The sequence below is a fragment of the Staurois parvus genome, unplaced genomic scaffold, assembly GCF_062004578.1.
Source record: "Staurois parvus isolate SC_StPar_1 unplaced genomic scaffold, SC_StPar_1.0 ptg001026l, whole genome shotgun sequence".
Lineage (NCBI taxonomy): Eukaryota > Metazoa > Chordata > Amphibia > Anura > Ranidae > Staurois > Staurois parvus.
In genome coordinates this window covers 422943-446516 of record NW_028318822.1, presented here as the reverse complement: position 1 = coordinate 446516, position 23574 = coordinate 422943, and the positions used below count along the sequence as shown (strand labels likewise).

The 23574-nt window shown below is 47.2% G+C and overlaps 1 protein-coding gene across 1 annotated transcript in view; it reads left to right on the top strand.

The window, feature by feature from the left end:
* The window catches only part of LOC149441090 (uncharacterized), a 53530-nt gene that overhangs the window by 14341 nt on the left and 15615 nt on the right, over positions 1-23574 (top strand). The window contains exons 8-15 of the mRNA XM_089657727.1: positions 4520-6340; positions 21111-21247; positions 21334-21457; positions 21574-21671; positions 21751-21954; positions 22043-22270; positions 22350-22556; positions 22680-22821. Coding sequence (XP_089513853.1) covers positions 4520-6340; positions 21111-21247; positions 21334-21457; positions 21574-21671; positions 21751-21954; positions 22043-22270; positions 22350-22556; positions 22680-22821 — 2961 coding nt within the window. The remainder of the gene's footprint in view (positions 1-4519; positions 6341-21110; positions 21248-21333; positions 21458-21573; positions 21672-21750; positions 21955-22042; positions 22271-22349; positions 22557-22679; positions 22822-23574) is intronic.

Here is a 23574-nt window from a genome sequence, read left to right as displayed (position 1 = left end):
TGGTGTCCGCCATTCCCTTTATCCTAGGTATGGTGAGGAGGGGGTATAGCTAAGAATTTCTGAAACCACCACCGCAGAGGCTGTTAGTGACAGAACTCTCAAAATGTGCAGAGAAGGCACCAGTCTTGCTCTCTTCCTTGCAGAAATTGGAGGAGCAGAGGGTCATTGTCATGGTTCCTCCGCAGAGATCGGCAATGGCTTTTATCCCCATGTCTTTGTGGTCAGAAAGCCCTCAGGGAAGTACAGGCTCATTCTGAACCTCTGACTCTTGAACGAGTCCATAAAATACTAGAGGTTCCATATGGATTCCGTATTTCCAGTCAGGTCTTTTCTCCCCCCCCAACTGCTTTCTGGCCTCAATAGACCTAAGGGATGCCTACTTACACTCCCTAATTGCGGAGCCCTTTCAGAGATTCCTCAGGTTGGCAGTGCGGGGCCCCAGGGGATCATCACCAGATCTTCACCTGCAGCTCCAAGCCTTGCCCTTTGGGTTTTCTTCCTCGTCCAGGATTTTCATAAAAATCGTGGCCGAGGCCCTGTTTTCTCTTCGTCTAAGGAGAGTCTTGCTGGTGGCATACTTGGATGATCTCCTGTTGTTTGCAGATTCAGAGAAACAGTAGACAGGACGTAGCCTTACTGATGAGACACCTGGAGAATTTAGGTTGGCTACTAAACCTAGCCAAGTCAAATTTGGTCCCTGCCCAAAGGATGGTGTAACTGGGCTATGAGCTAGATTCCATCCTTCAGAAAACCTTCCTACCCCAGGAGAAAATTCTGAAGTTGGACAGGGGACTCAGGCGGCTGCTACAGAATCTGGCCATGTCCCTAAGAGAATCCATGTCGGTGTTAGGCCTACTAACCTCATCCATTCCGGCAGTGCAGTGGGCAGGGCTGCATTTGTGGTCCCTCCAGCTGTTCATTTTGGATGTTTGGGACCACCACCAGGAGTCTCTAGACTCCTTGGTACAGGTACCCTTCCGGGTGAAAAGGGTGGTGGAGGTCAATCAGTTTAGCTCAGGGGCTGTTATGAGTCTTTCCCATGTCCAGAGAAGTTACAATGGACGCAAGTGCCAGAGAATGGGGAGCGCACCTGGAGGGGTCCTTGGCGCAAGGTTATCAGAAGGGGGGGGGCAGATCCTTTGAACTGGAAGGAACTGAAAGCTGCTGCAGGGACAACACGTGCGGGTGCTCTCAAACAACTCCTCGGTCATGGCGTATGTCTACAGGAAGAGAAGGACAAGAAGCACAACCCTGTGGTCCCTTGCCTTGGAACTGCTCACCTGGGCCGAGGCCAATGTTGCCTCCCTATCTGCCGTCCATCCGAAGGGGGATTCGAACCAGGTGGCAGACTTTTTCAGGAGGCAGCTGAGGGAATCAAAATGGGTGCTTAGTTGGGAGATTTACCAGATCATCATAGGGAAGTGGGGTCTTTGTTCATAGACCTTTTTGCGTTGGGCCAGAATGCCAAGTTCCCGGTATTTTTCTCCTCAAACCGTTGGGACGGGGCATTGGTGGTGGATAGACTAACGCAATGGTGGGATTTTCCCCTGTGTTACACCTTCCCCCCAGTGTCTTTGTTGCTGGTGGTTCTGAGAAAATTCAGGTCCGAACAAATTTCCCTGATCCTGATAGCCCTGCATTGGCCCAGGTGGGCATGGTTTTCAGTGCCTCGTGGCACTGGTCACTTATCCTGCTTGGATGTTGCCATGCCGAAAAGGATCTTCTCTCACGGGGTCCAGTCCTATGTCCCCAGGTAGGCAGGTGGAATCTAGTGGCTGAGGAACAGCTGCTGAGGAGGAAAGAGTTTTCTTCTAGGGTAGTATCCACCCTCTTAAATAGTAGAAAGGAAGTTCAACCCGTTCAATCTACCTTAAGGTCTGGAAACATTTTGACAGATGGTGTGCCCAGACTTCCTCAGAAGTGCATAGTCTAATATCAGTCCTGGAATTCCTGTAGGCTGTGGCCTACAAGATGCTAGTGGTGAGTACGATAAAATCCCAGGTCTTGGCTCTTAGCGTATTTCTCGAGCCAAGGAGGAGCTTGTGAGGTTTTTGCAAGTACTTGACCAGAAAAAAGCCAGTATGGGAGCGGCCATTTTTGATGTGGGACCTGACGACAGTGCTCAATGCACTGACAAGCTCCCCGTTTGAGCCTTTGGATTCAGGTTCCCTGAAAACTATGACCCTCAAGACAGTATTCCTGGTAGCTATTACCACAGCAAGGAGAGTGAGTTGGAAGCAGGGGCGGACTGACCATTTGGAAACTCGGGCACTGCCCGAGGGCACGGGGTCAGTAGGGGGCCCCATGAGATGCCCTTGGTACCTGTTAGGAACCGCCCGGCAGTGTCTCTAGCAGCCCACAGCACGGATTTCCTCAGGGCGCGAGGTCTAAGTCCCAGCCTGCTATTCACCAGGGCCCCTGATGGTGGGGATGGACTTGGTGCAGACTGGAACCAGTGAACCCCCGAGTGCGTCCAGCTGTGGTAGAGAGCACCGGCAGGGGACTGCGGGAATGGAGTCTGATGGGAAGAGGCAGGCAGACTTACTAATAGTGATCCGTGCAGGATGGATGGATGGATCGGCGGGTGAAGTAAGCAGAGTCAGGCAGGCTGGGTCGGTAACATGCGGGCAGCGAGGTACAAGAGGAGCAGTCAGAGAATAGTCGGGGTCACAAGCCAGGTTCAGCAGGTTGCAGGCAGCGTGGTACCAAGGATCAGGCAGAAGAATAGTCAGCCAAGCCAGGGGTTAATCAGGAGAATAAGCAGGGTCAGGTACAAGCAGAGGTCGGCAATGGGATAACACAGGAACACAATCGGGAACAGAGCAGGTAAGACCAAACGCCAATTTGACATACCTGGTTCCTAGTTTAAATAGCCCGCCCTGCGCGGTCATTGGTGCCAGGCGCATGTCCGTGATCGCAAGTGCGCATGCGCGAACACCGCTGCTGCCGTGCACGCCCAGGTCCTGATGCTCATCCGCTAGCGAGGACTGGTGTTCTGCGCATGCGCCACCCGCATCCTGACAGTACCTTTTTTTAATAGGCTTTTTTGAGTTTGGGCAAGGACACAGGGTCCCCATGATCCCCTATTGCCCGGGGGCCCCATGACTTGTCAGTCCGCCCCTGGTTGGAAGCCCTATCAATCAGGTCCCCCTTCCTCTGGATTTTTGCAGATAGGGTAACATTTAGGACGGACCCAGCCTTCTTACCCAAGATAGCCTCAAGAGTTCATCGGGGCCAAGACATTACTTTACCCTCATTTTGTTCTAATCCTTCGTGGACCAAGAAAGCAAATTTCACACGTTGGATGTTCAAAGATGTATTCTTCATTATTTAGTTAGGACTATAGATATCAGGAAGTCCATTTTTGTATCATTTTGAGGAGCGAGAAAGGGTTGTAAGGCTTCTAGGCTCAGCTTGGCTGAGACTGGCAATTAGGTGGGCATATCTAGGGTCTAGAAGTTCCAGAAGGCATCGTGGCTCACTCCACCCAGGCTATGGTGGCCACTTACACCAAGCTGGCCGGTGCAACTCCAGGACAGATATGTAGGGCAGCTACCTGGTCCAATTACAACACCTTTGTTGAGCATTACAGGCTTTACTGGTTTCGGTAGAGGAGCAGGCCTTCAGACACAAGGTCTTGCAAGCAGTGGTCCGCGCTAGGGGTAAGTGCTCACTCATCCCCTCAAGGGTGTTGTCCTGAAAGACTGGGAGGGGAAAAAGCAAAGTTACTGTTACGGTAACGTTTTTTTCCAGGAGTCTTTCAGGACAGCAGCGGTTACCCACCCTTTTATCGTTTTTTTGCTGTTTTATATGGTTTTTGTTTTGTGTCTTGTTTTATATGAAATAATAAATAAATATGTCTCTCCAGGTGACCAGAGGTGCTAAGTCATGACCTGAGGTCCGAGTGGGAGACCACACTTTCATCTGGGTGGAGGTGGTGTTTCCTCAGGTGGGGAGGAACTGAGGTCTCTCAAGGGTGCTGTCCTGAAAGACGGGGAGGGGAAAAAGAGGATTACTAGACAGCAGCTGATTGGGTTCCCTAAACCAGGACTCCGCCCACATCAGGCAGCTTGGTCTCTGAGGAGCTTACAATTCCACCCTCAAGGGAACTAGGAAATGGCTCCTCTGATCTCCTACCAGGTCATTTCTTTATTCATGGACCTTAGTCAGAGAGTGAGGAAACCACCAGAACTGTCTTTTATAGGAGGGACAGTGATGAGGGGATTATAGGGTCCCCACCCCCTCTATCACTCATCGCCATCTTCCCAACACAAGAAGTACTGCACTTCCTTATTTACTCCATGATTTAGTCATGAAGAACAGCGGGGCTGAGCCCCACCAGAGGTCAGAGAGTGAAGAAACAACCAGAACTGTCTTTTATAGGAGGGACAGTGATGAGGGGATTATAAGACAAGTGATCTCCTCAGGGGGCCTTGAGGTCTCTCAAGGGTGCTGTCCTGAGAGACTCCTGAGAAAGGTGTTACCGTAAGTGTAACTTTGCTTTTTCTTTCTTTTGTAGTCCATGGCCGGGAGATGAGGAAAACCTCCGAGGATTGTCTCACTTTGTCTCCAGACTGGAAAGTAGAAGATGAGGACATCACACAGTATAGTCCAGGAGAAAACCCGGCTCCCTCCAATGTCCATCTGGCACCACACAGTGTAGATGGACCATCGGATTCCTCGTATCCTGAGGAACCTCAGACTGTGCGGGACCGGGCCGGCCTTCCAATAGAGAAGAGCTTTTCCCGTACTGAGTGGGGGAAGGGTTTACAATTTAAATCTGGTCTTCATGGACATAAAAGTTCTCACACGGATGAGAAGCCGTATTCCTGCACTGAGTGCGAAATATTATTTTCAAAGAAGTCCAGTCTTTATAGACATCAGAGATCTCACACGGGGGAAAAGCCATATTCCTGTCCTGAGTGCGGGAAACGTTTTGTACAAAAATCAAATCTTGTCACACATCAAAAGTCTCACACGGGAGAGAAGCCATATTCTTGTCCTGAGTGCGGGAAATGTTTTTCAAAGAAATCCCATCTCTACAGCCATCAGATATCGCACACGGGGGAGAAGCAGTACTCCTGTTCTGAGTGCGGGAAATATTTTTCACACAAGTCCAGTCTTAGCATACATCAGAGGTCTCACATGGGTGTGAAGCCGTATGCCTGTCCCGAGTGCGGGAAATGTTTTGTGAATAAACCGCAACTTGTCATACATCAGCGGTATCACACGGGGGAAAAACCGTATTCCTGTCCTGAGTGCGGGAAATGTTATTCAGTTAAGTCACGTCTTTACAAACATCAGAAACTACACACAGGTGAGAGGCCATTTTCCTGCCCTGAGTGTGGGAAATGTTTTGTACAAAATTCAGAACTTGTCACACATCAGAGATCTCACACGGGGGAAAAGCCATATCCCTGCCCTGAGTGCGGGAAATGTTTTTCAAAGAAATCCAATCTTTCCATACATCAAAGGTCTCACATAGGGGAAAAGCCATATTCCTGTGATGAGTGCAAAAAATGTTTTTTAAAAAAATCAGAACTTGTCACACATCAAAGGTCTCACACGGGGGAAAAGCCGTATTCCTGCCCTGAGTGTGGGAAATGTTTTTCAGACAAGTCCAATCTTCACAGACATAAGAGATGTCACACAGGTGAGAGGCCGTATTCCTGTTCTGAGTGCGAGAAATGTTTTATACAAAAATCAGAACTTGTCAGACATCAGAGGACTCACACTGAGGAAAAGCCCTATCCTTGTCCTGAGTGCGGGAAATGTTTTTCACTTAAGTCCAATCTTTACAAGCATCAAAGATCTCATACAGGGGATAAGCCTTATTCCTGTTCTGAGTGTGGGAAATGTTGTTTACAAAAATCAGAACTTGTCACGCATCAGAGGTCTCACACAGGGGAAAAGCCGTATTCCTGTCCTGAGTGCGGGAAATGTTTTTTAGTGCAGTCCAATCTTTCCAGACATAAGAGATGTCACACAGGTGAGAAGCCGCATTCCTGTTCTGAGTGCGAGAAATGTTTTATACAAAAATCAGAACTTGTCAGACATCAGAGGACTCACACTGAGGAAAAGCCCTATCCTTGTCCTGAGTGCGGGAAATGTTTTTCACTTAAGTCCAATCTTTACAAGCATCAAAGATCTCATACAGGGGATAAGCCTTATTCCTGTTCTGAGTGTGGGAAATGTTGTTTACAAAAATCAGATCTTGTCACGCATCAGAGGTCTCACACAGGGGAAAAGCCGTATTCCTGTCCTGAGTGTGGGAAATGTTTTACGCAGAAGTCCAGTCTTTACAGACATCAGAGAACTCACAAGGGGAGAAGTAATAGTGGTGTCTGAAATGCGGGAAATGTTTTTCACAAAAGTCCAATCTTTACAGACATTAGAGATGTCACACGGGGGGAGAAGCCGTATTCCTGTCCTGTGTGCGGGAAATGTTTTTTAGTAAAATCCAATCTTTACAGACATAAGAGATGTCACACAGGGGAGAAGCCGTATTCCTGGCCTGAGTGCGGGAAATGTTTTTCACAGAAGTCCAATCTTTACAGACATTAGAAGTCTCACACGGGGGAGAAGCCACTTTCCTGTCCTGAGTGCGGGAAATGTTCCTCACTGAAGTCCTGTCTTCCTGTACATCAGGGGTCCCACACAACCCTGGAGGTGTATTAGTGCCTTGAGTGCGGGAAATGTCTTCTAGATGAATGTTGGTGGAAATCCCAGCTCTCATGTGGGGAAGAAGCACACCCTGATATACACCTCAGATATACTCCATGGCTGATCTTCATCATGGAAGAAACTGTTCATAAGGAGATCAGAGTTCCCCAGAGACATGGATGAAGTGTGGGACCGGGTTGGTCATTGATAGCAGAATAAAAATGGTGTCATCGCCTGTCATTGGCTGAGTACATTTTGTGGTGGAAGATTTTATAATTTTTTTTAATAGACCCCCTAAATGTCAGGAGGTGTTTATTTAAAGGTGGTGTAGCAACGTGTCTTGCAGGGAGTCTACAAGTCCTGTTTGGGATTTGCTCATCTCCCAGGCTCCTTTCCTACACCTTGCGGGGCCACTGATCTCCTCTGGGTGGTGAACCTCTCTCTTACAGGCCATGTAGACTCACCTGGGACGGACAGTTGCTCTACAGCCTGGAGAACAGCCAGATCGTGTCCATCAACCCCTCGCCCTCCAGGGGATTTCCCCCCATTCCTGACCAGGCCATTTTGTTGCGTTACGGTGCTGCGTTACTTTACCTGACAATTGCGCGGTCGTGCAACGCTGCGCCCAAATGAATCGACGTCCTTTTTTCCCCATGAATTGAGCTTTCTTTTGGTGGTATTTGATCGCCTCTGCATTTTTTATTTTGTGCGCTATAAAAAAGAAAAAGCGACAATTTTGAGAAAATTATTTTTGACTTTTTGCTATTAAACATATCCAGTAAAAGAAAAATTGAAAAATCAAATTTCATCATAAATTTCGGCCAAAATGTATTCTGCTCCGTGTCTTTGCTAAAAAAAAAAAAACAGTCCCGATACGTGTAAATTAATTGGTTTACGTGAAAGTCATAGCGTTTACAAATGGCGGGAAAGATACTGGGATTTTTTTTATACTAATAATGGCGACGATCAGCGACTTATAGCTGGACTGCGGCGGACATTCTGACGCTGGGGGGGACTGACTGCCACTGACATCCCCAGTGATACCAATACAGTGATCAGTGCTAATGACACTGGGCAGGAAGGGGTTAACATCTGGGGCGATCAAAGGGTTAACTGTGTGCTGTGTGTTTTTCTAGGAGGACATGCTGCTTTGTATTGCTCTGCTATGTATCCCCAGGATTTGGCTTTATTCCCAATACGTGTAAATGAATTGGTTTACGTGAAAGTCATAGCGTTTACAGGTGGCGGTATAGACACTGGGATTTTTTTTATACTAATAATGGCGGCGATCAGCAACTTATAGCTGGACTGCGGCGGACATTCTGACACTGGGGGGGACTGACTGCCACTGACATCCCCAGTGACACTAATACAATTATCAGTTCTATTAAAAAGCACTGACACTGTACTAGTGACACTGGGCAGGAAGGGGTTAACACCTGGGGCGATCAAAGGGTTAACTGTGTGCTGTGTGTTTTTCTAGAAAGACATGCTGCTTTGTATTGCTCTGCTATGTATCCCCAGGATTTGGCTTTATTCCCAATACGTGTAAATTAATTGGTTTACGTGAACGTTATAGCGTCTACAGATGACGGTATAGATACTGGGATTTTTTTTTTTTTCACTAGTAATGGCAGTGATCACAAGTAGTACTAGGGTGACACTATGTTAAAAAAAAAACAAAATACATAATATAAAAGAAAAAAATAAAAATGTAAAAAAACTTTGAAAAATTATAGTTTTCAGTTATAAACTAATTTGGATTATTTTTTTTTTTTTACTAAAAAAAGATAGATGAATACATTATGGCCGAGATTTATGAAGAAAGATTGTTTATTTGCAAAATGTTATAAAAAAACTTTTTTTTACAAAATTTTAGTTTTTTGTCATTTTTATAGCAAAAAAGAAAAAATCCCAGCGGTGAATAAATACCATCAAAATAAAGTTTTATCTGTCTAAAAAAAAGGCTAAAAAATTCATACGGGTACAGTGTTGCATGACCGCGCAATTGTCATTCAAAGTGTGATAGCGCTGAAAGCTGAAAATTGGCCTGGGCAGGAAGGGGGTGAAAATGTCCGGACTGGAAGTGGTTAAAAGGTTACTTACCCCAGGGAGTATTATACTCACTACTTACAGTGCCTTGAAAAAGTCTTCACACCCCTTGAAATGTTCCACATTTTTGTCTTGTTACAACTAAAACCGTCAATGTATTTTGTTTGGGATTTGATTTGATAGACCGACACAAAGTGGCACATAATTGTGAAGTGGAAGGAAAATGATAAATGGTTTTCAACTTTTGTTTTTACAAATAAATCTGTGAAAAGCGTGACGTGCATTTGTATTCAACCCCCTTTACTCTGATACCCCTAACTAAAATCTAGTGGAGCCAATTGCCTTCAGAAGTCACCTAATTGGTAAATAGAGTCCACCTGTGTGTCATGTAATCTCAGTATCAATACAGCTGTTCTGTGAAGCCCTCAGAGGTTTGTTAGAGAACATTAGTGAACAAACAGCATCACGTAGGCCAAGGAACATGCCAGGCAGGTCAGGGATAAAGTTGTGGAGAAGTTTAAAGCAGGGTTAGGCTTTAAAAAAAAATCTCCCAAGCTGTGAACATCTCAGGGAGCACTGTTCAATCCATCCTCCGAAAATTGAAAGAGTATGGCACAACTGCAAACCTACCAATCAGGTGCTAGGCCCCTTTTAGCTAGAGCCCTCCTGCAGTGATGTCATGGGTGAGTCGGTGCCCTTGTATAAGTCGGGTTGGGAGGAGTATACCTTCTGGCGCCACTCCAAGCTCTGAATGAGTACTAGCTCCTGGGAAGGAGAGAAGACTATAAAGGGGAAGATGGCGTGTGAAGTGTATGCTACTTTCACATGTGACTGCTGCGGATTGTCCACTTTCTGTGATTGACAAACGACTGACCCCAGATAGTATGGCTATGTGATATGACTGTAAATGCCATCTTCTAAAATAACATCAGTCAACTGCAGCAACTATGCTTTATCCCACTGGCAAGTGAGAAGAGGGGACTCCAAGTGACTCCTGTATCAGCCAATACAAGTGAAGGAATGGACGCTACTCAACCAACCCCAGGAGTCCAATGTTGAGGAATGGCCTCAGCCGCCGTTCTGGCCATGCCCTCTGATGCATTTTGCCCCACCCACCAGGGGGGCATGGTCACAGAGTGTTGGGAGCAGTGGGAGCCATATAACCCATATTGTGCAGATGTAGTCACCTAGTGCAGGGGCCCTGGACAGGGCTGGAGGACAGGGGGAGGTTGTTCTGCACCCAGAAGAGCCAGCTGTAGTCATCCTGTCTCTTATGGTGTCGGAGGCTAGAGCAGGTTGCAAAAGGCTTTCAGGCAAAGCCAATTGTTTTCTGAAATGAGTCTATCCCCCTGGAGCCTTGGGGACCTGGGACAGGCGTACTGAAGATACAGGTAGAACGGCAGTGATTCTGCCTCTGTAAGGACAAGCAGGGAGTTGTGAGCTGGACACAGACAGCCTAAGGCAAGCCAGAGCCCTCTGAGTGAGTACTAACTCCTGGGAAGGAGAGAGACTATAAAGGGGAAGATGGCGTGTGAAGTGTATGCTGCTTTCACATGTGACTGCTGCGGATTGTCCACTATATGTGATTGACAAACGACTGACCCCAGATAGTATGGCTATGTGATATGACTGTAAATGCCATCTTCTGAAATAACATCAGTAAAGGGCAGCAACTATATATTTTTTTTTTTTTTGTGTGGACATTCTTTTCTTCTGAATATAAAGGCTTATGGCATGGGAAGGCCTCTGGCAAGGAGTTGGGCACAATATGGCAGAGGCTTAGAACTTTGAGTAGGTGGGTTGTTCTAGCAAGGAGAAGCGGGGACTTGTACTCCTTGGTGTCAACACACTGAGTTCAGAGGACACCTGTCAGGGACCCCCAGATTTTACTTTCTCTGTTCTGACAGGAGAACTGGAGGAGTCTGAAGGAGTCCCTGTGGCCAAGGAGAGTGGACAGCCCTCTGCTGACACCGAACTTCTGTTTTAAGTTTGCTAATCTTAACCACTTGCCCTCCAGAGGATTTACCCCCCTTAATGACCACGCCTCTTTTTTCTACTCGGCGCTGCACTAATTCAACTGATAATTGTGCGGTCATGCAATGCTGCACCCAAACGAAATTTACATCCTTTTTTTCACACAAATAGAGCTTTCTTTCGGTGGTATTTGATCACCCGTGCGCTTTTTATTTTTCACGCTATAAACAAAAAAAGGCCAAAAATTTTGAAGAAAAACAATATTTTTTACTTTCAGCTATAAAAAATATATAGTAAACTCAAAGTTGGTTATAAATTTAGGGCAAAATGTATTCTGCTCCATGTTTGTGGTAAAAAAAATCCCAATAAGTGTCTATTGATTGCTTTGTGTGGAAGTTATAGCGTCTACAAACTATGGTATAGATACTGCGATTTACGCCATTTTTCTGCTATACAGCGCTGCGCTAGTTTAACGGACAATTGCGCGGTCATGCAATACGGTACATAAATGACATTTACATCCTTTTTTTCCCCACAAATTGAGCTTTCTTTCGGTGGTATTTGATCACCTGTGCGGTTTTTATTTTTTGCGCTATAAAAAAAAAGGCTGACAATTTTGAGGAAAAAAAAACAATATTTTGGACTTTTTGCTATAAAACATGTCCAGTAAAAAAAAATGTAAAAATCAAATTTAGTCATAAATTTCTGCCAAAATGCATTCTGCTCCATGTCTTTGCTAAAAAAAAAACAATACGTGTAAATTAATTGGTTTACGTGAAAGTTATAGCGTTTACAAATGGCGGGAAAGATACTGGGATTTTTAATTTTTATTTATACTAATAATGGCGCCGATCAGCGACTTTTGGCGGCAATCAGTGACTTATGGCGGCGACCAGCGACTTATGGCGGGACTGCGGCGGACATTTTGACACTGGGGGGGGAACTGACTTGGGGTCACTGACATCCCCAGTGACACCAATACAGTGATCAGTGAAAAAAAAACACTGAAACTGTACTAATGTCACTGGGGAGGAAGGGATTAACATTTTTAGAATTTGCAGTGTAAGGGGAGTGTTTTACTAGGGGGCGGGGGTGTGTACTGGATGGGGGGGGGGGGAGGGAGGGGGGAGCTGATCGAGGGAGAGAAACTCTGCAGCTTCTCACAAGCTGTCAGAGAACTGACACAGAACAGGGCTGTGTGTAAACAATGCAGCCCTGCTCTGTGTCAGCGATCACCGGCAATCGCGGGAAAACGGCCGGTAAAAACCGGCTGTGACCCGACAGCTGACACCCGCTGCTGACACCCGTGGGACAGGTAGGGTGGGCGCGCCCCCTACCTGTTTTGAAGGCAGCCGTTTTAAAACGTGCTTTTGCCTACGAGTGCCGCCCTGCCACCGTTTATATGCGGTGGCTGGGCGGCAAGTGGTTAATAAACATAAAGAAAACTTTATACAGAGTAGATGAGGTACCCTCCTAGTGTAGTGTAGGCTGGTAGGTAAATTTAGTTGGCTCCACTGTAATCAGGGGTTGAATATTTAGGGCTGCTCAGTGTTTCATAGGCAGCTGCTCTGTTACTTTCCCTTGTCTTTTAGAGGATTCTAGAAGTATAGCGAGAGGAAGGACAGAGTGTGCATGCAAGCCGGTGCCTACAAGTTTGTTAGTAGATAAGGATTCTGGGCTGCCCAGGTGGGGAAGGGTTAACTCTGGGTCTGCCGTTTTCCCGGGGTTTTCTGGGCTCTGCCCTCCACCCTGTGGTGTCTATAAATAGGGGGAAGGCTCAGTCCAGGAGATAGCCAGGGGACTGCATGGGTCAAGAACAAAGGGCCTACCCACATGGTAGAAAAATATATTTAAAAATATATTTTTAAATGTTCTCCCCAAATATATTGACATATATTTGAAATACTACGATTTTGGTTGTATTCAATATAATTCAAAATATATATAGATATATATCTATATATATATCTATATATATACATACATAATATATTAAGAACAAGTATAGTCTTCAAATTTTTTTAAACATACCTGTATATTTGAAATACTACAATTTTGGCCACATTCAATATATTTCAAAATATATTTCAATACAGTATGTACAGTGTGTATATATATATATATATATATATATATATACTGCATGTTGAAATGCATTTTTTATATATTACAAAATATCTGAAAAATATTTTTACAAATATTTTTTTTAAATATATTATTCAGATTTTTTTTAACATATAAAAAAGTCATTTTAACATATATTTTTACACATATTTGTAAATGCATTCCACAAATGTAGATTAAATGTATTTTTAAAGACATACGGTATATCTGAAAATGTATTTTTAAACATTTTATTTTTAAACATATATACTGTATGTTGAAACGCATTTCAACATACAGTATATATATTTATTGAAATATATTTTGAAATATATTGAATACGGCCAAAATTGTAGTATTTCAAATGTATGGCAATATATTTGGGGAGAATATTTTTAAAATATATTTTTTTTCCATGTTGGTAAGGAAGAGGATATAACCAGGTGTTACCATAAGGGGAACTACCTCCAAAGGACTTTGCCATGAGTACTCCTACCCAGTGGTGTATTTTGGTTTTGTGCTACCCTAGGCAAAACTAAAATCAGCACCCCCTCCCGCATCTAAATTTGTCCCACCCTTTCATCTGCAAACTCCACCCCTTCCTCTTTAGGATCCACCTCTTCCTATTAGAGCTCCGCCCACTGACACCAATGATGGGGCACTATTCCTCCCACTGACACCAATGATGGGGCACTATTCCTCCCACTAATACCAATGATGGGGCACTATTCCTCCCACTGATACCAATGATGGGGCACTATTCCTCCCACTGACACCAATGATGGGGCACTATTCCTCCCACTGACACCAATGATGGGGCACTATTCCTCCCACTAATACCAATGATGGGGCACTATTCCTCCCACTGACACCAATGATGGGGCACTATTCCTCCCACTGATACCAATGATGGGGCACTATTCCTCCCACTGATACCAATGATGGGGCGCTATTCCTCCCACTGACACCAATGATGGGACGCTATTCCTCCCACTGATACCAATGATGGGGCACTATTCCTCCCACTGACATCAATGATGGGACGCTATTCCTCCCACTGACACCAATGATGGAGCACTATTCCTCCCACTGATACCAATGATGGGGCGCTATTCCTCCCACTGACACCAATGATGGGGCACTATTCCTCCCACTGATACCAATGATGGGACACTATTCCTCCCACTGATACCAATGATGGAACACTATTCCTCCCACTGATACCAATGATGGGGCACTATTCCTCCCACTGATACCAATGATGGAACACTATTCCTCCCACTGGTACCAATGATGGGGCACTGTTCATCCCCCCGACACCAATGATGGGGCACTATTCCTCCCTCTGACACCAATGATGGGGCACTATTCCTCCCACTGATACCAATGATGGGGCACTATTCCTCCCACTGATACCAATGATGGGGCACTATTCCTCCCTCTAATACCAATGATGGGGCACTATTCCTCCCTCTAATACCAATGATGGGGCACTATTCCTCCCACTGACACCAATGATGGGGCACTATTCCTCCCACTGACACCAATGATGGTACCCCATCAGTGTCAGTGTGTGAGGAATACTGCCCCATCATTGGTATCAGTGGGAGGAATAGTGCCCCATCATTGGTATCAGTGGGAGGAATAGTGCCCTGTCATTGGTATCAGTGGGAGGAATAGTGCCCCATCATTGGTGTCAGTGGGAGGAATAGCGCCCCGTCATTGGTGTCAGTGGGAGGAATAGCGCCCCGTCATTGGTATCAGTGAGAGGAATAGCGCCCCGTCATTGGTGTCAGTGAGAGGAATAGCGCCCCATCATTGGCGTCAGTGGGAGGAATAGCGTCCCATCATTGATGTCAGTGGGAGGAATAGCGTCCCATCATTCATGTCAGTGGGAGGAAGTGCCCCATCACTGGTGTCAGTGGGAGGCCCGGAGGCATAGAACCCCATCATTGGTGTCAGTGGGAGGAAAAGTGCCACCAATGAGGAGGTACTATTCCTCCCACACTGACACTAATGATGGGGCACTATTACTCCCACTGACACCAATTATACTTACAGTGGGGATTGAAAGTTTGGGCACCCCAGCTAAAAATTTGTATTAATGTGCATAAGAAGCCAAGGAAAGATGGAAAAATCTCCAAAAGGCATCAAATTACAGATTAGACATTCTTATAATCTGTCAACAAAAGTTAGATTTTATTTCCATCATTTACACTTTCAAAATAACAAAACAAAAAAATGGCGTCTGCAAAAGTTTGGGCACCCTGCAGAATTTATAGCATGCACTGCCCCCTTTGCAAAGCTAAGACCTGCCAGTGTCATGGATTGTTCTCAATCATCGTCTGGGAAGACCAGGTGATGTCAATCTCAAAGGTTTTAAATGCCCAGACTCATCTGACCTTGCCCCAACAATCAGCACCATGGGTTCTTCTAAGCAGTTGTCTAGAAAACTGAAAATAGTTGACGCTCACAAAGCTGGAGAAGGTTATAAGAAGATAGCAAAGCTTTTTCAGATGTCAATATCCTCTGTTCGGAATGTAACTAAGAAATGGCAGTCATCAGGAACAGTGGCAGTTAAAGCAAGATCTGGAAGACCAAGAAAAATATCAGACAGAACAGCTCGCAGGATTGTGAGAAAAACAATTCAAAACCCACGTTTGACTGCACGATCCCTCCAGAAAGATCTGGCAGACACTGGAGTTGTGGTACACTATTCCACTATAAAGAGATACTTGTACAAATATGGTCTTCATGGAAGAGTCATCAGAAGAAAACCTCTTCTACGTCCTCACCACAAAAATCATCGTTTGAACTTTGCAAATGAACATATAGACAAGCCTGATGCATTTTGGAAACAAGTTCTGTGGACCGATGAGGTTAAAATTGAACTTTTTGGCCGGAATGAGCAAAGGTACGTTTGGAGAAGAAGGGGCACAGAATTTAATGAAAAGAACCTCTGTCCAACTCTTAAGCATGGGGTTGGATCAATCATGCTTTGGGGTTGTGTTGCAGCCAGTGGCACAGGGAACATCTCACGAGTAGAAGGAAAAATGGATTCAATAAAATTTCAGCAAATTTTGGATGGTAACTTGATGCCATCTGTGAAAAAGCTGAAGTTAAAGAGAGGATGGCTTCTACAAATGGATAATGATCCTAAACACACCTCGAAATCCACGGGGGATTACATCAAGAGGCGTAAACTGAAGGTTTTGCCATGGCCTTCACAATCTCCTGACCTCAACATAATTGAAAATCTATGGATAGACCTTAAAAGAGCAGTGCGTGACAGACAGCCCAGAAATCTCAAAGAACTGGAAGACTTTTGTAAGGAAGAATGGGCAAAGATACCTCAAACAAGAATTGAAAGACTCTTGGCTGGCTACAAAAAGCGTTTACAAGCTGTGATACTTGCCAAAGGGGGCAGTACAAGATATTAACTCTGCAGGGTGCCCAAACCTTTGCAGACGCCATTTTTTTGTTTTCTGTTATTTTGAAAGTGTAAATGATGGAAATAAAATCTAACTTTTGTTGACATATTATAAGAATGTCTGATCTGTAATTTGATGCCTTTTGGAGATTTTTCCATCTTTCCTTGGCTTCTTTATGCACATTAATACAAATTTTTAGCTGGGGTGCCCAAACTTTCGATCCCCACTGTACATTGCTGTGCTGATCCCTGCTCCAGCCTGGGCTCCCTCCTTCAGGCACAGACACTTACCCATCAGCTATCTTCCTTCTCCAGCCGCTCTCCTCCTCTTCACCGGCTCCAGCTGCTCCCTCACTTGATCTTCAATCTTCACACTGCCGCTCATCGCGATCAAGATCCAGATCCAGGAAGATGAAGACTCCGGACGGACACCCTCTGCACCCCTCCTCCAGCAGTGCCTTGTGGACCGGATAAACGTGGGACATGAAGTCAGGTAAGACACAGCAGTCCCTTTCCCACAGTGTCCCTGTGAGGGGGGGGGGGGGGGCGGCACGTGCCGCCCCCTTGAAAAGTGCCTTGTGGCAAATATGCCCCCCCGAGACAAGTGAGGGGCAGTGGGACAGGAGGAGCACAGTGGGACAGGTGAGGGGCAGTGGCACAGGAGAAGGAGCACAGAGGGACAGGAGGAGCACGGAAGGATAGGTTAGGGACGGGGCATGGGACAGGATTGGGGCAGCGGGACAGGAGGAGTGCAGAAGGATAGGTTAGGGACAGGGGGCATGGGACAGGATTGGGGCAGCAGGACAGGATTAGTGCAGAAGGATAGGTGAGGGGCAGTGGGACAGGAGGAGCACAGAGGAATAGGTGGGGGGCAGTGTGACAGGGGGCTTGGGGCAGCAGGACAGGAGGCGCGCAAAGGGACAGGTGAGGGGCAGTGGGACAGGAGGAGCACAGAGGGACAGGTAAGGGGTAGCGTGATGGGCATGGGACAGGATCGGGGCAGCAGGACAGGAGAAGCACAGTGGGACAGGAGAAGCGCAGAAGGATAGGTGAGGGGCAGTGGGACAGGAGGAGCGCAGGGGGGCAGCATGACAGGGGGCATGGGACAGGATCGGGGAAGCGGGACAGGAGGAGCGCAAAGGGACAGGATCGGGGCAGCGGGACAGGAGGAGTGCAAATGGACAGGTGAGGGGCAGTGGGACAGGAGGAGCACAGTGGGACAAGTGAGGGGCATCGGGACAGGAGTAGCGCAGCGGGACAGGTGAGGGGCAGTGGGACAGGAGTAGCACAGTGGGACAGGAGGAGCGCAGTGGGACAGGTGAGGGGCAGTGGGACAGGAGGAGCACAGTGGGACAGGTGAGGGGCAGCGGGACAGGAATAGCGCAGTGGGACAGGAGGAGCGCAGTGGGACAGGTGAGGGGCAGCGGGACAGGAATAACGCAGTGGGACAGGAGGAGCGCAGTGGGACAGGAGTAGCACAGTGGGACAGGTGAGGGGCAGTGGGACTGGAGTAGCACAGTGGGACAGGTGAGGGGCAGCGGGACAGGAGTAGCGCAGTGGGACAGGAGTAGCGCAGTGGGACAGGAGTAGCGCAGTGGGACAGGTGAGGGGGAGTGGGACAGGAGTAGCGCAGTGGGACAGGTGAGGGGCAGTGGGACAGGAGTAGCACAGTGGAACAGGTGAGGGGCAGTGGGACAGGAGTAGCACAGTGGAACAGGTGAGGGGCAGTGGGACAGGAGTAGCACAGTGGGACAGGTGAGGGGCAGTGGGACAGGAGTAGCACAGTGGGACAGGTGAGGGGCAGTGGGACAGGAGTAGCACAGTGGGACAGGTGAGGGGCAGTGGGACAGGAGTAGCACAGTGGGACAGGTGAGGGGCAGTGGGACAGGAGTGGGACAGGAGTAGCGTAGTGGGACAGGTGAGGGGCAGCGGGACAGGAGTAGCGCAGTGGGACAGGTGAGGGGGAGTGGGACAGGATTAGTGCAGAAGGATAGGTGAGGGGCAATGGGACAGGAAGAGCGCAAAGGGATAGGTGGGGGGCAGCATGACGAGGGCATGGGACAGGATTGGGGCAGCTGGACAGGAGGAGTGCAGAGGGACAGGTGGGGGGCAGTGGGGACAGATGGGGGGTAGTGGGACAATGTGGGGGACAGGAGGGGGGAAGTAGAACAGGTGGGGGGCAATGTATTGGAGGACAGTGAGGAAGGAGTGGAGAAGCACCAGTCCTCCTAGCACTTACCTGTCCAGCAGCGGCTCCTCCAGATGGTGTCAGGATCATTCCAGGAGGGGTGCCTGTGTCCCTTCTCTCCCACGATCTCCAGCGACGGCGGTGGCTGCAAAAGAGCAGGCGGGATCCTCCACCATGACTCTAGTCCTCTTCTGCTTCCTCCTTCGCTGGCACCTTCCTGGACATCCCGACACACTGACAGCGGGCCCCGCCCCTCAAGCGCTCCGAGTGCTCACAGATGATCCACCCACCACTCTGCTCTCCTCTGCAGCCGGTCCCTTGGCAGTCGGTGTCACCCTTGCTGTACCCTCAGCCCTGCCCCTGTCCCTTTCCCACGGAAGTGTCCCTTCCATGGGAAAGGGGGGGCGGCACTGCTACCGTGCCGCCCCCCTGAAAAGTGCCACCCTAAGCAAATGCCTTGTTTGCCTCGTGGCAAATACGCCCCTGCTCCTACCTCCAAAGGACTTTGCCATGGGAGAAGGACCCCCATATATCAGTGGTCAGTGTAATGGTCCCTTACTTTGGTGACCAATGGGAGAAAAACCCCCTTATATCAGTGGTCGGTGTAGTGGTCTCTTACTTTGGTGACCAATGGGAGAAGGACCCCCTTATATCAGTGGTTGGTGTAGTGGTCTCTTACTTTGGTGACCAATGGGAGAAGGACCCCCTTATATCAGTGGTTGGTGTAGTGGTCCCTTACATTGATGACCAATGGGAGGAGGACCCCCTTATATCAGTGATCAGTGTAGTGGTCCCTTACATTGGTGACCAATGGGTGAAGGACCCACTTATATCAGTGGTCAGTGGGGGAAGGACATTCTTACATTGTCATCAGAGGGAAGACTGCCCCCCTTATAGATCACTGATGTCAGTTGTTACTGAGAGACAAAAACTGTTCATTGCTGAAGGAACCTCTAGACCTCTGGCTGGGAAAGGCTGGACTAGGCAGTCATATATTTCTGTCCCCCTTGGTGGGAGTGGAGGTGACCCCTCTATAAGGATCTACAGTCCATACACACCCAGCACAAGGCCGGGGTCACACTACCAGACGCTTCTTGGGGTTGCAGTTCCTCTGAGCTCCACAAGGTGGGGATCTCACTTCTACCCAGACAGGAAGTCTCTATGGAATGCAGACAGGAAGTGATGTCAGGTATAAATAGGAAGTTCCGGGTGAGAGGTGAGGTGGGAGGAAGTAGAGAGGAGACGTTGGTGGAAGTGGCAGCAGAGGAGGTAATAAGATGTTATTTCCTATTTACACCCAGTAACCCCCTGTCATGTCCGTCCTCTTTCTCCGTAGTCACGTCCGTCCTCTTTCTCCGTAGTCACGTCCGTCCTCTTTCTCCGTAGTCACGTCCGTCCTCTTTCTCCGTAGTCACGTCCGTCCTCTTTCTCCGTAGTCACGTCCGTCCTCTTCCTCCGTAGTCACGTCCGTCCTCTTCCTCCGTAGTCCTGTCCGTCCTCTTCCTCCGTAGTCCTGTCCGTCCTCTTCCTCCGTAGTCCTGTCCGTCCTCTTCCTCCATAGTCCTGTCCGTCCTCTTCCTCCATAGTCACTGTGACGTCTTTTATCTCCAGCAGATGATGATACACACATATATAGTGTGGGAACCCAGATTAACCCCTTCAGGGGCACAACATTCCCCCACTTCCGGGGCCGGAACATTCTCCTCATTGTGGAGATGGGTCACCTTCTCACCCCATCAGTCTATACTAATGGATTATATGACTTTTATCAGTTTCGGGGGATGGGGGGTTATTTTGGGGGGATTGGAATATGTATGTCTTTATTTTATAAGATTCAAATAGGAAGAAAGAGGGAAAATGTCATTTGTAGGAAATGTCCTGAAAACTAATTTTTCCATAATGATCCCAGTCTCAGATATTCATCCTGAAATGTGATCAGTAAAGTCTCCAGAGAACACGGAGATTGCGCGATCATGCAACACTGTACTCATGAAATTTGTATCATTTATTTGCTGCAGTGCGATCTGTTACGTGCGTTGTCTGGTGGACACAGTAGATGGCAGATCAGTGTATTGGGCCATTATCGGATACCACGTGATCACTGTGACCAATCACTGAGATCAACACAACAGTACACAGCTATGAATAGAAGCCATTCATCGTGTACAGTTTCCATGTGAGCTACTGTGATTGGTCACAGCAATCATATGGTACTCGCAGTACACTGATCTGTCATCCACTGTGTAAACCGGACACCGTGTGTAACAGATCTCACTGCAGCGTGGCCCAATCCAGGGAGGACTTCATATTACTATAGGCAGGGCAGGAAGCTAAAACAAAATGGAGACCTGAGCGGTGACCTAAGGATGTGAGGATTCTGGGAGGTCACATGATATCACTCTCATCTCTATTAATAAAACACAGACCTGACCGGAGAGGTGAGGAGGATTCTGGGAGGTCACATGACATCACTCTTATCTCTATTAATAAAACAGACCTGACCGGAGAGGTGAGGAGGATTCTGGGAGGTCACATGACATCACTCTCATCTCTATTAATAAAACACAGACCTGACCGGAGAGGTGAGGAGGATTCTGGGAGGTCACATGACATCACTCTCATCTCTATTAATAAAACACAGACCTGACCGGAGAGGTGAGGAGGATTCTGGGAATATTTGATTTTACTATTTGTGTTCAGATGTAGAGTTTTCCTCCTGTGAAGTCTGGAGATCATATGACATCACATTGCCTCCACCTCCCTCCCTGATAGAAGAGAGAAAGAAGAAGAAGATTCTAGAAGTCACCAGAGAGATCACTGAGCTGCTGACAGGAGAGGTGAGCGGTGCCGGGAATTCTGGGACATTCTCCAGTAACAGACAAGGGATGTGTCTGGATGGTGACTGTATCATTGTGTGTGTCAGGTTCCTATAAGGTGTCAGGGTGTCACTGTCTATTTCTCCATGGAGGAGTGGGAGTATTTAGAAGGACACAAGGATCTCTACAAGGATGTCATGATGGACAATCAGCTGCCCCTCACATCACCGGGTAAGAGGAGACTTTATTGTAAAGGAGAGAGCAGTACGGAGGATCCACCTAGATCCCCCATCATCTGATAAACACATAGAAACAATGGATTCAGTCAGTGTGTGTGTTTCCTACAGATGGATCCAGTCATGGGAACCCACCAGAGAGATGTCCCCGTCCTCTGTATTCCCGGGATTCCACACAGGAAGGTCACACCATCCCTCACCATCATCAGGTAGATGATTGACAATTACTGATAGTTGTGATTTATACACAGTATGTTTGTTGCAATGAATATTTATTTATCTATTCAGAGTGGAAACCTGGGGAATAGTATTGTTGCTAAAGAAGAGTATAAAGAGGAGGATGAGGAGTATGGAGTGATGGAGAATCTTTCAGAAGAACACAAGGATATGATGGAGCCACCTAATACCAGGAACCCACCAGAGAGATGTCCCCGTCCTCTGTATTCCCAGGATTCCACACAGGAAGGTCACACCATCCCTCACCATCATCAGGTAGATGAGGAACAATCACTGATAGTATCATTAGGATCTGTACATTATCTGCATTGTTACCATTTGTATAATTTTATTCTATATTCAGAGTGGAAACCTGAGTGATTTTAAAGTTGACATTAAAGAAGAGATAAAAGAGGAGGAGGATGAGGATGGGGTGATGGAGGAGTCAGAGTTTCTAAAAGTACACAAAGATCTGTACCAGAACACCATGGTGGAGTCATCCAGCTACAGAAACCCACCAGAGAGATGTCCCCATCCTCTGTATTCCCGGGATTCCACACAGGAAGGTCACACCGTCCCTCACCATCATCAGGTAGGTGATTGACAGTTATTGGTAGTTGTGATTTATACACAGTATGTTTGTTACAATGAATGTTTTATTATATATTCAGAATAGAAACCTCGGGGATGATAATATTGTTGTTAAAGAAGAGTATAAAGAGGAGGATGAGGAGTATGGAGTGATGGAGGAGGTTTCAGAAAGACACAAAAACACCATGGAACCACCTAATACCAGGAACCCACCAGAGAGATGTCCCCGTACTCCATATTTTCGGGATTCTACAACGGAAGGTCACACCATCCCTCACCGCGACAAGGTTGGTGGGACGGACCATCAAGAACATGAGCTTTTTGAGACGATGTGTAAATTTTTCTTTCGATCTCATAATATTAAAGCTTATATTTTACAGATTATATTTTCTCCCATTTTCTTTGTTTAGTGGGAAGATCCCATAGATATAGAAGTTGAGGTTAAAGCAGAAGAAGAAGAGATGGATGTGAAGGATGATCAGCAGTCTATGGAGGAGGATGGAATAACGGGGACATTTATAGAGGAGGACACTCCTACAGAGATCAGCACAGGTGGGTCATGAACACTAAATCCATTCCTCCACCCATACTGCTCACTGATTGGTCCAGAGTAGGGCGGGGACTGGGTGATATCAGCCTGTAATCCCCTGGTCACTTTCCTGAGCTGTGTTCCCCGTTCTGTATTCCTGGATTTCTCTCGGATAATCTTCCTTCTCTGTGCTGCAGACACAATATCTATAGCTAGACTGGATTTATGGAGATACTGGGGTCCAGCTGGCAACAACATTAGGCATTTCACAATTGGCATTGCTCGACCTAGGCACCTGGGGCATGTGCCTTGGCTTTTCCACCCCATGCTCGGGTCTAGCAAGATCTGACAGATCAATTTTCCCCGGGTTACTTACTGCGTCATTTGCTTGTAGACAAGTGCAGTCTCCACTGTAGGTGGCACTTGTCCTGCAGCTGGAGGGCAGGTCAAGGGAAAGTTGGTTTCTCTATGGTTCCATCAGTTCTCTGGGGTGGCGTCAGGTTGGTTACACTGCATACAGGTGACTCTGGCGGCCATCTGGAGTCACGCAGTGTCTTTTTAAGTCCCTGCCCATGTTAGGCATTTTTAAAGCGGCTAGTGTAGCCTCATCCATTTTGCGGTAGCACTCCAGAATCTGTGAAAACGTCTAGGACAGAAGGATGTACACGGCTCTGCCAACATCTCTGCCTCAGATAAGCTGCTGAGAGGCCAGTTTGTGGTGGGGAATGTAGGCCGGCCCCATGACAAGAGCCCTACAGAAGCGAATAAAAGCGCTA